A 14,877-nucleotide genomic window follows, 5' to 3' on the forward strand; every position below is an offset into this window, starting at 1 on the left:
ACAATAATATTTAAAAATAAGTTCAAAATAATTAACACAAATTGTTCCATACAAATTAAAATAAACTTAAATATGTAAATTTAATTATTCCTCCCATCTTGTTCCTCCTCTTCTTCATCAGCTCCTCCATATCCACTAGTTCCTCCAAATCCACCACCACCCATATTTTGTGAAGCAAAAAATTGATCAAACCTTTGTGACCGCTCATTTGCAATTCGCATTGCTTCTTGATACTCTTGTGCATGCCTCCTCATTTCTTCCTGAAATTCTCTCCTCATTTCTTCCCGTAATTCTCTTTCTCTTCTTTGCATTTCCTCCTGCATCTCTAATTGTTTTTTCTTCATCTCTTCAATTTCCAAATTTCTTGCTGCTACTTGTTGTGCTGCCTCAGTATTTGCCAAGTTTCTCACAGTTTCAAGCATTTCGGCGGTTAATATAGGTGGAGTGGATGATCCTTCTCCATCAGCATATCTCATTTTGAAATCTCTACTACGCCGCTTGATATTTTTGGAATACCTTCCAGTACAATACACTCTCCCATTTTTCTTCTTTCCACCTGAAACCTTATACCAAGTCTGAAAACCAATACTGGGGTCAACAGGATACCCTGGTGGTGGTTGGGGTATTTCAGGATGCTCTGACAACTTTATGGCAAGTTCTTTATCAAAATTCTCCTATAAAAAAATTAAATGTTATCATGATTCAAATAAACTATTACATATAAAAGAAATAAAACTATGTACATATAAAAGAAATAAATAAAATATCTTTGATATAAAAATAACTTACTTGAGTCAAATACTCAAGATAATATTACATATTCAATTTATTCATCATCATAATCTTCGTTGTCTTCATCGCATCTGATATTATTGTCTTCAGACTCTCCTAGCTCTTCATGCTCTTCTTCCATAGGATTTGTTGACAACAAGATACTTGCGTCAACTTGTTGACCATCAACTGCAGTATCACACAAACTTACAATCTCCTCGGTTTCAATTACCTCATTAACAGGTGAAATCTCATCATGTTGGTATGCAACATCTTCCATTAACTCATCAGTCTCAATGTGACTCATTGGGTTGGACTTGATTACAACACACCATTCTCGTTTCCGTGGGGTAATTGAAGGATAAGGTACATAATAAACTTGCCTAACATTATGTGCCATAATGAAAGGGTCATACTCTTTGTACTTTCTATCTCTTCGAATCTCAACAATGTTATACTTTTTATCAATTTTTGTTCCTCTAGAAGATGGATCATACCAATCACAATAAAATAAGACAACTTTATTTTCCGAGTCCATATAATTATAAACCAACTCGTAAATATGTGTGATAACCCCATAGAAGTCGTCCTCACCACCCTCTGTAACTCCTTTTACGACTACACCACTGTTTACGGTTTTCTTCCCTACACTCCACTCCTCAGTGTGAAATTTGAAACCGTTTACAAAATATGTGTGCCATTCATTTACACGTTGACTAGGGCCTTCAGACAAATTTCGCAAATGTATTAAGTCAGGACTTAGTGTAACAATACATGATAATTGTTGCTTAAACCATGTTGGAAAATAGGCATGTGTGTAACCAGCTGATGGTTGTTCGCCTGTGCTTTGATAATAGTAGGTACCAAATGCCCTATTTCGAAAAGAAAAAAAGGTTAGAGAAGGTAAATCTTAACCAATTAAACATATACACTTAATTTAAAATATACTTACTCAAGATATGGTTTAACTTCAACGCAGTTTGTAACGCCCGGAAAATAAGTATATGCTTAATTTGGACGTTTATTGGAATTTTACCGTTTTTGGAGTCATTTCAGTCGGTATTAGTTCGGGGTGGCGGGCTAATATTTAATTGAAGGTTTTCATATTTTTGGTACTAGAAATATCATTAAGGTAATATTCCGCGTTTTGGGGCATTTGAACGATATTTGAGCGTAGGGGTATTTTGGTCTTTCCGCGGGATAGATATTTTCTTTATAAGAAAGAAATATTGTGAGAAAGGAGAAAAGGGATGGAAAGAAAAAGAAGAGAAAGAAAGAGAAGAGAGGAAGAAGAAGAGCAAAGGGGAAAACAAGAGAAAGTGGAGGATTCTCAACCGAATCGATTGCCGATCGTCACAATAGCAAGGTAAGGGGGTGAATCTAATTTATCTTGGATGTATGATTCTTATAGTCTTGTTCTTGTTCTTGTTCTTGTTTATTTCTATGCTTGACCAACAATGGTGGATTTGTGAGTTTTGTGAGTTTAGAAGTTATAAACATGATTTTGTGGTGTGTATGTGTAGTATGATGATAGATACCTTCATTGATCATGCTTTCTTTTCCATTTCTATGGCTTGATTGAGTTTGGATAAAAGTTAGGTTTTGAGATAGATTGATGAATCAACCATGAAAAGTTTGATGTTAGGTTGTTTCTATGGTTCGTATATGTTGTATTGGTGTTATAATGATGTTTTGGAGTGGTTTTGGTGGGTATAAGAGGGTTAGAACCGTTCTGGTTCGTTCTGGTTTTTTCTGGGTTTACGCAGGTCCGCTGAGCGGAGGTTCTGTTGCAGAAAATTCTCTGCGAAGGTCCGCTGAGCGGAGCTGAAGCGGACAACAGCTTTTTCTGTTTTTCCAAAACTTTGAAACTTCGTAACTCTTGAACCGTAACTCCGATTTTGTCGCCGTTCGAAGCGTTGGAAAGCTAACGCAATAAGCTATATTATTATCTAATTAAATGATTCATAGGATGTAGTATCCCATTATTTTTATTAGGATCAAGTGATGAGTTGTGTAGTATGTTCAATTATCCAAACTTTGAAACCTTGTAACTTTTGATCCGTAGCTCCGTTTCGTACGTCGTTCGAAGTGTTAGGAAGCTAGTTGGATGTTCTATATGATAGTATAGGCTTGGTTAGCTTGTTATTAATTGGTTATGAGGTGTTGTTGATGAAAACACATAATTGTTTATATACGCGATATGATTGGTAAATAATCCTAGTGCTTGGTGGTAATTGTTAATGATGTAGGATGTAGTAGTGGGTGGTTGATTTTCATAAATGGTTTTGTGAACTAGTGCATGATAAATCATGATGATGTGTTAATTATTAATGAATGTCCATACTTGATATGTGACGATGTTTGGTTGTTTGTTGTTAACATAATGTGTGGCCTTATGCCAAGTAATTGTTGTTATGAGAACGATGTATTATCATTGTTGAAATGTTGTTATTACAACTTGTTGATGATGTATTGATGGAGTTGTGGGCCAATGGCCAATATTAATTGATGTGATGCAATTATGCGATCATTTATGCTGATGTGGCTAGTATGTTTTAACGGTGAATGTGTGTTGTGTGCTTATTAATGCCTGTGTGGTAATTATGGTGTGATATATTGATAACGATGTTATTAATTAGTGATGTATCCTTTTGGATAGAATATAAACGGTGTAACGTGGGTATGTGACCGTGTTATATTGTTGATGATGTTGTTGTCGTGTAATAGAGTCATATATTTGCACAGCATAACATTTCATTACGTTAATGGCGGAATGCTATTAGCAGGTGGCCTGAATTGGCAATTATTACCAGTGGGGGCTTAATGCTCGGTAAAAAGGTGTATTTGCCCGAGTGGCAAGAGGTCATCAGTGGGGGCTAAATGCTCGATGACATTTAGTCGTAGCTTACTGCTCGACAAAGGTGTATTTTCCTGAGGGAAAGAAGTCCCAGCATAATGCTCGGCAAAGGTGTATTTTTCATAATGACAAGGAGGAGTTTTACTCCGGATTTGGAACCACATGCATATGCATAGTCGAGTCTCATTCATCATTGTCTGTCTGTACAATTTATGTTATCATTCATGTGTCACATTACTTATATATTGATTGTGGTTGAATGAGTGGATTACTTTGTTATATGATTATTGATGATACTTGTTGGAATTACTATAATTGTCATGCTTTCATTATGAATTATATTCTCACCCTTCTGCTGATTTGATGCTTGAGTGGCATCCTGCAGATTAGCCGCTTTGGGAGTCTTTTGGAAGAGGTAGTTCACTAGTTGGTCTTGTCGGTCGCTCTGATATGTAACACTGGGTAGTCGGGAGTCTGTTGTTATTTATTTGTATATGACTCTTTTGAATATGTATATGTGATGACGTGCCATTGTGTATTGTAAACACTTTATTTTGGAAAACTCCTCTTTGAGAGTGAGAGCTATACGTATATATATATATATATATATATATATATATATATATATATATATATATATATATATATATGTTCATATCTTCCGTGTGTTATGTATCATGTTATTGGCAGGTGTGTATGCTTTTGGCATCGGTGATGTCCGTTTATTTTCAAGGTGTTTGTTTGGTTACTTAGTGTAACATCCTAATTGTGTTGTATGAAATTTTAATACTCTGATATTTTCTTGCCTAAATGCTTTGGGTAGAATTGGGGTGTTATATTAGTTGTATCAGAGCAGGTCGGTCTGTGCGGCCAGTGTTGTCTAATGTTGTTTAATTCCTCAGTACGTGATAAGTGTGTGGAGCACTTTCAGTACTTGTTGTGCCTCTAGTCGGTTGTATGCAGGAGTGGTTTGAAGCTAAGTGGGGGAGAAGATATGCTTCTCGGATATGTTTCAGTTGCAAGATGTTAGTGTGCTACCGAGGGCAGCAGTACTAGTGTTGTTGGAATTTGTTGTTTTCTGAAGTGAAGGCGACTTGGACTTAAGACTTTGGTTGTTAATCAAGTTGGAGTGTCTCGGAGTAGATGTTGGTTAATTCTAAAGAATGGAATTTAGAGAGTTGTGATGCTCTAACGCTACTGATGGACTATGAAGTTGTTGTTTGAGTAGCCTTGTGTGAAGTGTCGTTGTTGGATCAATGATTAAGGAAAGCATTGTGGTAGACTTTGTTGTAGGAGTTATTGACGTTGTTGGAAACGTTTTGGAACTCGAGTGAGAATTAGGAGTATGAAGAGTTGAGTAGGATCTCGGGAATTTTATTCTTGGGATTTGTTAGAAGTGTTTTGGTACGTAGCTACCGGACGTCTATGTTAGCTGGTTCAGATGATCTTGAGAGAGTTGTGAATTATGGAATCATAGTGCTTATGTGCTATGAGCAAAAGTTGGAAAAGAATATTATTAATGTTAGTACTGATAGTTTATACTCTATTATGATTGTCGGCTACCTATTGACAAATTGAGGACTTGATCACCCTTAATCTCTTGTTGATAGTAGACGGGATCGTATTGGACGTGATAGGCTTATCTGGCTAGTTTGATAATATTGGAAGTGAATGAGTTGGTGCAAGGTGGTACGACGTTGTTTATGTTGTCGACGACTTTGGATGTCCTTGAGAAAGAGCAATTGTGGGAATTGCGGATAGTTGTGCATATGTATGAGTGTTTCTTGAAGGTTTAAGTGATTCATCGTCGAAAGGAGGAATTCTGTCTTGGAGTTCTGTTTTGACGGATTTAGTTCCTAGAACTATTGTTTTGTCGAGGGTTCTATATCGGATGCCAACTTCTGAGTTGGAAGAGTTGAGGAGTCAACTTAAGGATTTTCTTGAGAAGAGGTTTGTTCGTTCAAGTGTGTCGATTTTATACAATGGAGAAAAGTGACAATTAAGGAAAAGTATCCACTTTCGAGGATTGATATTTTGATGGATCAAGTTGGTTTGAGCTTGTTTGTTTTGCAAGTTTGATTTGAGGTATAGGTATCATCAGTGTGAAGATGATCATGCTAAGTATTTGAGAATTGTTTTGTCTGTGTTGGGAAAAAGAAGTTGTTTGTTAAGTCTCCTTATGTGAGTTTTTGGTTGAGTGAAGTGAATGTTCAAGGGGTAAGTGGAGGTTTATGCTTTTATGCAAGTTAAGATTTTTGAAAGGATTTATCTGTCACAAGATTTAGAGTTGGCAGTTATTATTTCTGTTTGGGAAATTTGAAGGCACTAATTATTCGGATCGAGATTTGTGTGTGTAAGTGACTACAAGAGTTTGGTTCGTAAAGTGACTTCCTCAAGTGTTGAGCTTTATATGTGAAAGCTTACTTATGGTATTCTTGATGAGATTAGAAAAGGTCAGAAATCGGATTTGAATGGGTTGATAAGATGATATTTATTAGTCAAAGATAAAGATGGTGATCTTCGGATTGATAAGAGCAATGTCATGGGATGTCATGATCAAGTTTGTATTCCTAATGTTCGGATTTGAAAAGAGAACTTTGGATGAGGTGTGTCGTAGTGATTTGAGTATTCATCCTGATGCTACTAAGATGTATCAAGATTTGAGAAGGTCATTTTTAGTGGCAAGGTAATGAAGAAGGATATGAAGGGATTTGTTTATTTGTGTTTGACTTGTCAGGAGTCGTCTGGTTTCATGTAACTGCTATCCATTCCTGAGTAGAAGTGGAATAGCATTTCTATGGATTTTGTTTCTAGTTTGCCGAGGACGTCGAGTAATTGTGAGGCGATTTGGGTCATTGTGGATATATTGACGAAGTCTGCTCACGTTATTTCGATAAGAATGGAATAACCGATGGAAGTACTGGCGAGTGGTATCTTGATAAAATTGTTTGTTGGTTTGTTTGTTTGCATGGTGTTTCGTAAGGTAATGTTCAGATTGAGATCCGAGGTTTATTTCTGAAATTTTGAGAAGGTTCTCAAGGTACTTTGGGTACGAAGTTGCGTTTGAGTTTGGCGTATCATCCTCAAACGGATGGTCAGACTGAGAGGACGATTTGGTCACTTAAGGATCTATGAGGCTTGTGTTGTGAAACAAGGATGTGTTTGGATTAGCTTTTTGCCTTTGATTGGATAATACAAAGACTTTTGTCTGGTGTGCAAGCTGACACAGCATATTAAGAGGTTGAGTATGTTAAGAGAGAACAATGAGTTTCTGGTGAATACTAGAAGGAGTTGGAAGTTGGTTATGAAATTGGTAAATCTTTTTGTTGTGGGAAATCAGAGTGCGCATCGGAAGCGTGAAATGACGCAGTTCGTATGTGTGTGTATGAATTGTTAGAGTTCAAATTGTGGACAGTGGATGTGGTAGGAATTATAAGACCACCAGATGTTTTGGTTACATGTTTGACTGCTATGTCTTGGCATGGTTATTTGGATGTTGTGCGACCGGGTTGTTGTCTGTGTCTTGGCTATTTCTTGTGTTTTGGTGTTAGTCGATGAGTGCATTGTATGGGCATTGCATCTCGTTGTCGTTGTTGTGTTTTGGTTGTTTGGCTTTTAACTAGAGTGATTCTTTGTTGGTGCTGATTGTGTCGTTGCTTCCGTGGCTTGATAGTTGGTTAGTCGGATACAAGAGCGTATCCAAGTTTGTTTGCGTTTGGGATATTTCCGAGGACGGAAATCTTCTAAGTGGGGGAGAGTTGTAACGCCCGGAAAATAAGTATATGCTTAATTTGGACGTTTATTGGAATTTTACCGTTTTTGTAGTTGTTTCAGTCGGTATTAGTTCGGGATGGCGGGCTAATATTTAATTGAAGGTTTTCATATTTTTGGTACTAGAAATATCATTAAGGTAATATTCCGCGTTTTGGGGCATTTGAACGATATTTGAGCGTAGGGGTATTTTGGTCTTTCCGCGGGATAGATATTTTCTTTATAAGAAAGAAATATTGTGAGAAAGGAGAAAAGGGATGGAAAGAAAAAGAAGAGAAAGAAAGAGAAGAGAGGAAGAAGAAGAGCAAAGGGGAAAACAAGAGAAAGTGGAGGATTCTCAACCGAATCGATTGCCGATCGTCACAATAGCAAGGTAAGGGGGTGAATCTAATTTATCTTGGATGTATGATTCTTATAGTCTTGTTCTTGTTCTTGTTCTTGTTTATTTCTATGCTTGACCAACAATGGTGGATTTGTGAGTTTTGTGAGTTTAGAAGTTATAAACATGATTTTGTGGTGTGTATGTGTAGTATGATGATATATACCTTCATTGATCATGCTTTCTTTTCCATTTCTATGGCTTGATTGAGTTTGGATAAAAGTTAGGTTTTGAGATAGATTGATGAATCAACCATGAAAAGTTTGATGTTAGGTTGTTTCTATGGTTCGTATATGTTGTATTGGTGTTATAATGATGTTTTGGAGTGGTTTTGGTGGGTATAAGAGGGTTAGAACCGTTCTGGTTCGTTCTGGTTTTTTCTGGGTTTACGCAGGTCCGCTGAGCGGAGGTTCTGTTGCAGAAAATTCTCTGCGAAGGTCCGCTGAGCGGAGCTGAAGCGGACAACAGCTTTTTCTGTTTTTCCAAAACTTTGAAACTTCGTAACTCTTGAACCGTAACTCCGATTTTGTCGCCGTTCGAAGCGTTGGAAAGCTAACGCAATAACCTATATTATTATCTAATTAAATGATTCATAGGATGTAGTATCCCATTATTTTTATTAGGATCAAGTGATGAGTTGTGTAGTATGTTCAATTATCCAAACTTTGAAACCTTGTAACTTTTGATCCGTAGCTCCGTTTCGTACGTCGTTCGAAGTGTTAGGAAGCTAGTTGGATGTTTTATATGATAGTATAGGCTTGGTTAGCTTGTTATTAATTGGTTATGAGGTGTTGTTGATGAAAACACATAATTGTTTATATACGCGATATGATTGGTAAATAATCCTAGTGCTTGGTGGTAATTGTTAATGATGTAGGATGTAGTAGTGGGTGATTGATTTTCATAAATGGTTTTGTGAACTAGTGCATGATAAATCATGATGATGTGTTAATTATTAATGAATGTCCATACTTGATATGTGACGATGTTTGGTTGTTTGTTGTTAACATGATGTGTGGTCTTATGGCAAGTAATTGTTGTTATGAGAACGATGTATTATCATTGTTGAAATGTTGTTATTACAACTTGTTGATGATGTATTGATGGAATTGTGGGCCAATGGCCAATATTAATTGATGTGATGCAATTATGCGATCATTTATGCCGATGTGGCTAGTATGTTTTAACGGTGAATGTGTGTTGTGTGCTTATTAATGCCTGTGTGGTAATTATGGTGTGATATATTGATAACGATGTTATTAATTGGTGATGTATCCTTTTGGATAGAATATAAACGGTGTAACGTGGGTATGTGACCGTGTTATATTGTAGATGATGTTGTTGTCGTGTAATAGAGTCATATATTTGCACAACATAACATTTCATTACGTTAATGGCGGAATGCTATTAGCAGGTGGCCTGAATTGGCAATTATTACCAGTGGGGGCTTAATGCTCGGTAAAAAGGTGTATTTGCCCGAGTGGCAAGAGGTCATCAGTGGGGGCTAAATGCTCGATGACATTTAGTCGTAGCTTACTGCTCAACAAAGGTGTATTTTCCTGAGGGAAAGAAGTCCTAGCATAATGCTCGGCAAAGGTGTATTTGTCATAATGACAAGGAGGAGTTTTACTCCGGATTTGGTACCACATGCATATGCATAGTCGAGTCTCATTCATCATTGTCTGTCTGTATAATTTATGTTATCATTCATGTGTCACATTACTTATATATTGATTGTGGTTGAATGAGTGGATTACTTTGTTGTATGATTATTGATGATACTTGTTGGCATTACTATAATTGTCATGCTTTCATTATGAATTATATTCTCACCCTTCTGCTGATTTGATGCTTGAGTGGCATCCTGCAGATTAGCCGCTTTGGGAGTCTTTTGGAAGAGGTAGTTCTCCAGTTGGTCTTGTCGGTCGCTCTGATATGTAACACTGGGTAGTCGGGAGTCTGTTGTTATTTATTTGTATATGACTCTTTTGAATATGTTTATGTGATGACGTGCCATTGTGTATTGTAAACACTTTATTTTGGAAAACTCCTCTTTGAGAGTGAGAGCTATACGTATATATATATATGTTCATATCTTCCGTGTGTTATGTATCATGTTATTGGCAGGTGTGTATGCTTTTGGCATCAGTGATGTCCGTTTATTTTCAAGGTGTTTGTTTGGTTACTTAGTGTAACATCCTAATTGTGTTGTATGAAATTTTAATACTCTGATATTTTCTTGCCTAAATGCTTTGGGTAGAATTGGGGTGTTACACAGTTAATCAGCACATGAACATGAGCAGATTGCATTTCTTTTTGTGAAAGCCAATGCTCACTCTTCTTCTCTGCGGGACGGCCTGGACGACCGAAAACTGATAAGGTAAATTGACTTCTTTCACTGAAGTGAACTTCGTTCCTTATGATTCTTGGAGACAACATCATGTGATTGAAATAATGAGAGCAAAAATGTGATGTTTCGCGATGTATATAATGTGCACAAATTGATCCCTCAACTCGTGCCTTATTTTTAACTGATCGCTTTGAATCACCCATGAATCGTTCAAATGGATACATCCATCTATATTAAACAGGTCCACCTAGAAAAGCTTCATAAGCAAGATGCACCGGGAGATGCTCCATAGAATCAAAGAAACCTGGCGGGAATATTTGCTCCAACTTGCAAAGAATGACAGGAATATTTCGGTCCAATTTAATGATGTGGTCTACTCTTAAAGTTGAAGCACAAATGTCTTTAAAAAATTGACTGATCTCAGTAAGTGGATTAAGCACATTCTTGGGCAGTGAACTGAATGCAATTGGAAGTAATCGTTCCATGAAAATATGACAATCGTGACTTTTCATTCCATGCAATTTCCCAGTGTCGGCGTCAGCACATCTTGCCAGGTTAGAAGAATAACCATCAGGCATCCTCAATTCATTTAACCACCGACATACAGCTTTTGCTTCTTGGGGAGTAAGAGTGTAACAAGCCTTGGGTTTTAATAATTTTCCGTTTGGTCGAGGTTTCAACTCCAATTCTTTTCGATTACAATAAAGTTTCATGTCTTTCCTAGCCTTCTCATTGTCTTTTGTCTTCTCATTATCCATCACCGTGTTAAGCACATTATCAAAAAAGTTCTTCTCAATATGCATAACATCAAGATTATGACGCAACAAATTATCCTTCCAATATGGGAGGTCCCAAAAGATACTTCTTTTTGTCCAATTATGGTCAACCCCATATCCTTTAATTCTACGTGCTTCACCATAGTCTGTGAATTTTGGTAGGTCACAAACATTATTCCATACTTGAGTCGATGACAATCGAGGGGGAGGTAGATCTTTTACTTTTATTCCTTTTCTAAAAGCATCTTTATTCCTTCTAAATTCATGGTTGGTAGGTAAGAACCTACGATGACAGTCAAACCACGAACTTTTCCCACCAAAGTCCAAAGTAAACGCTTTTGTGTGATTCATGCAATGCGGACATCCCATTTGACCATGTGTACCCCATCCAGACAACATGCCATATGCAGGAAAGTCATTAATTGTCCACATCAAAGCCGCTCGCATATTAAAATTTTGTTTACGAGACACATCATAAGTCCACGCTCCCACCCACAGCCTCTTGAGATCATCAATTAATGGTTGCAAATAAACATCGATTCCCGCCTTTGGACTCGACGGTCCCGGAATGATGCATGTCAAAAACATGTAAGGTTTCGTCATGCACATCTCAGGAGGGAGATTGTACGGGGTAACAATAATTGGCCAACAAGAATATGCATTTCCTGAAAAATTATAAGGAGTGAAACCATCTGAGCATAATCCAAGTCGGACATTCCTTGGTTCAAGTGCAAATTCAGGATGAACTCTATCAAAGTGTTTCCATGCCTCGCCATCAGATGGATGTCGCATCATGCCTGATCTAATTCTGTTTGTATGGTGCCATGCCATTTGGCTTGCACTGTGCATTGATGCAAACATTCTTTGCAACCTAGGTATTATTGGTAGATAGAACATAGATTTCACTGCAATGCGATTTTGCCTTTGGTCAACTCCTTTACTGCTAACTAAATACCTCAGACTCTCGCAAAACTTACATTCCTCTAATTCCCCATCATTTGTACCAAATTCGTTGTCATAAAACAACATGCAACCTCTAATGCAACAATCAATCTTTTTTACTTCTAATCCCAACTTCGACACCACCCTCTTTGCAACATAATAACTTATAGGCATGTTTTCTTTCACAGGAGTCGCGTCCAACATCATTCTCGCAAAGAATTCTAAACACTGATCAAGAACATTCCAATTTGACTTCGCAGCCAAAAGTCTCACACACATTGATAGCTTAGAGTCAGAAGACCCCTCAAACAATGGTATATTTATTTCTTTCAACAACTGATAAAACCTTTGAGCTTTCTCATTCGGGAGCTCTTCTCCATCTATGTCTTGTGGTTCATCATACTCCACATTCACCCCTAATGCGTCAGTGAACATCTCCTCGACGAGATTAAATTGCTCCTGGAATTGCATTTGTGATGAACTACTCCCTGGATCAGCTCTATTTATATCTGGTTCTATATGTGTTTGACTACTAGAAGCCTCTCTATTCATCTCCTGCATTGTTTCCCCATTAGATGTCCAAACCCAGTAATTTGGCCTAAAACCCACTCTCTCCAAGTGACGTTTCACTTCACTAGGGTCACTAATAATATTTCTACAACCACACTTTAAACACGGACACCTTACCCCTCCTTCCCTGCGACAACATTCTTGAGCAAACGCAAACGAGAGAAACGCGACAACTCCTTCCATAAAAAGTGGTTTAAACCCACGTCGTCCAGGAAACATTCTATCGTACATCCAACTACGATAGAATTGGTAATGTTCCATACTGCACATGTAAATCATGTTTAATTATATTAAATATTTGTCTTTTTTAAACATATATAAACTATATATATACTTGTTTTTAATCCTAAACATACATACTTGCTTTTAAAATATTTATATACCGTTTTAATAAATATATTGTTTTTATATACTACTTTTTATTACATACAATAAACTATCAAATATATATATATATATATATATATATATATATATATATATATATATATATATATATATATATATATATTAAATATAATATAAACTATCAAATATAATTTTAATTTTAAAAGTACAAAATTGATTTTTTTTAACTATCAAATATAATATATTGTTTTTATATACTATTTTTTATTACATACAATAAACTATCAAATATATATATATATATATATATATATATATATATATATATATATATATATATATATATATATATATATATATATATATATATATATATATATATATATATATATATAAACTACCAAATATAATTGTAATTTTAATTTTTTAAATACATACTATTTTTAAAACTATTATATGAATATATATTTGTAATGCTTTTTAAAAAAACTTATACAAAAAATCACATAAATTTTGAGGAGTTGTAATATACTATTTTTTTTATATACTGTTTTTTTAAACATATTGTTTTTGTGGAGTACTTTTTTATATTATATATAAAATATACTTTTTAAAACATATATATTATTTTTTATATTATGCAAAATGTTATACTACTTTTTTATACATTGTTTTTTAAAATTTTGTTTTTGTATATATATATATATATATATATATATATATATATATATATATATATATATATATATATATATATATATATATATATATATATATATATTATAAACTATACAAAATAAATATTCTATTTTAATTTTTAAAAACACATAGTTTGTTTTTATACACTGTTTTTTATATATTATTTTAAACTATTTAAAATATAAAAGATATTTTTATATACTCTTTTTTAAAACAGATTATTTTTATACACTGTTCTTATTTATTTTAAGCATTAAATAAACTGTTTTATATAAACTATAAATTATATACTGTTTTTTGTTTTGATTTAAGTAATATAAAAAAATTGTTTTATATAAATAAATATTTTGACAGTATATAAAATTACAGTTTTTTTTTCTAAAATAAAAAAATATCATTTTTTGAAATTAATAAATATACAATCTTTATATTTACTTAAAAAAACGAAAATACACATAAATACACATAAATATACACTCTTTAAAATTAACACAATAAATCTCTAACATAACACAATAAATTTATATACTATTTTTAATTTAACAGTTTATATAATATGTACACCAAATATTGTTATACAGTTAATAATATATAAATATCTAATAAATAATAATAATTTCGAAATTAACTTTTTAAAAAAATAATAGTTTATATTATTATTATACAAATAAAAAAACACACAAAATCAAATATATAAACACCAAATATATCTACTGCACCTTTTAAATACATACAAAATATATAAAAAGTTTAGTAATGTGTACCTGGAATTGATGAACAAATGGTTGTGTTTCTTCATGCTTTTAGTTCCAAAATTCTGCTCCCTTTAAGCAAATCATTTGATACATGAAAAACAAGAAATAATATTAAAATTTCGATTACAAATTAACTATAAAAATAAAATTATCACATAACAGAATAATTATGTTTACTCACCAAGAAGAACAATATTTGCAGAAGAGAAGATGAAGGGAAGAAGAAGAAAATGAATATTTGGAGAAGAAAAAAATTTGGAGAAGTAATTATAAGTGAATGAGGAAGGGAAGGAAGAAGAGATAAAGAAAAATCTGGAACGGTAACAAAAGCGGTGGTTGCGTGAATTAATTATGGTGTTATAATTTCCGAGGGGCACCCCCTCGCTAATCAAACGGTACAATTTTGCGTGGGGTAGCCCCTCGCTAAAAAGCAACGTTGGAAACATAAACTGCACGCGCAGTCTGTAAAAGCAGAAATGGTAAACTTTGCGTGGGGTAGCCCCTCGCTAATGTACTAGTGGTTTATTGGGAGGGGTGTCCCCTCGCTAAAATCTGCCAAAATGCTATGCCTAATTTGACTTTTTAGCGCCATTCCCATTTGTCAGGGGTTGCCCCTCGGAAAATGGTTTTTTCAAAATTTAAATTTCCCTCTTTCTCTT

At 34.7% G+C, this 14,877-nt stretch overlaps 1 protein-coding gene across 1 annotated transcript; it reads right to left on the reverse strand.

Annotated features, from left to right (window-relative positions):
- Positions 1-80: 80 nt before the first annotated feature.
- On the reverse strand, positions 81-14,748 carry LOC131658494 (uncharacterized). Its single transcript, XM_058927780.1, has 6 exons — positions 14,400-14,748; positions 14,228-14,287; positions 10,433-12,678; positions 983-1,680; positions 375-674; positions 81-260 (listed from the first exon to the last, which is right to left on the reverse strand). Exons 2-6 carry the CDS (start codon positions 14,260-14,262, stop codon positions 81-83), a joined length of 3,459 nt encoding a protein of 1,152 aa, XP_058783763.1. The 5' UTR covers positions 14,263-14,287; positions 14,400-14,748.
- Positions 14,749-14,877: the final 129 nt, after the last annotated feature.

The sequence above is a fragment of the Vicia villosa genome, linkage group LG3 (assembly GCF_029867415.1).
Source record: "Vicia villosa cultivar HV-30 ecotype Madison, WI linkage group LG3, Vvil1.0, whole genome shotgun sequence".
Lineage (NCBI taxonomy): Eukaryota > Viridiplantae > Streptophyta > Magnoliopsida > Fabales > Fabaceae > Vicia > Vicia villosa.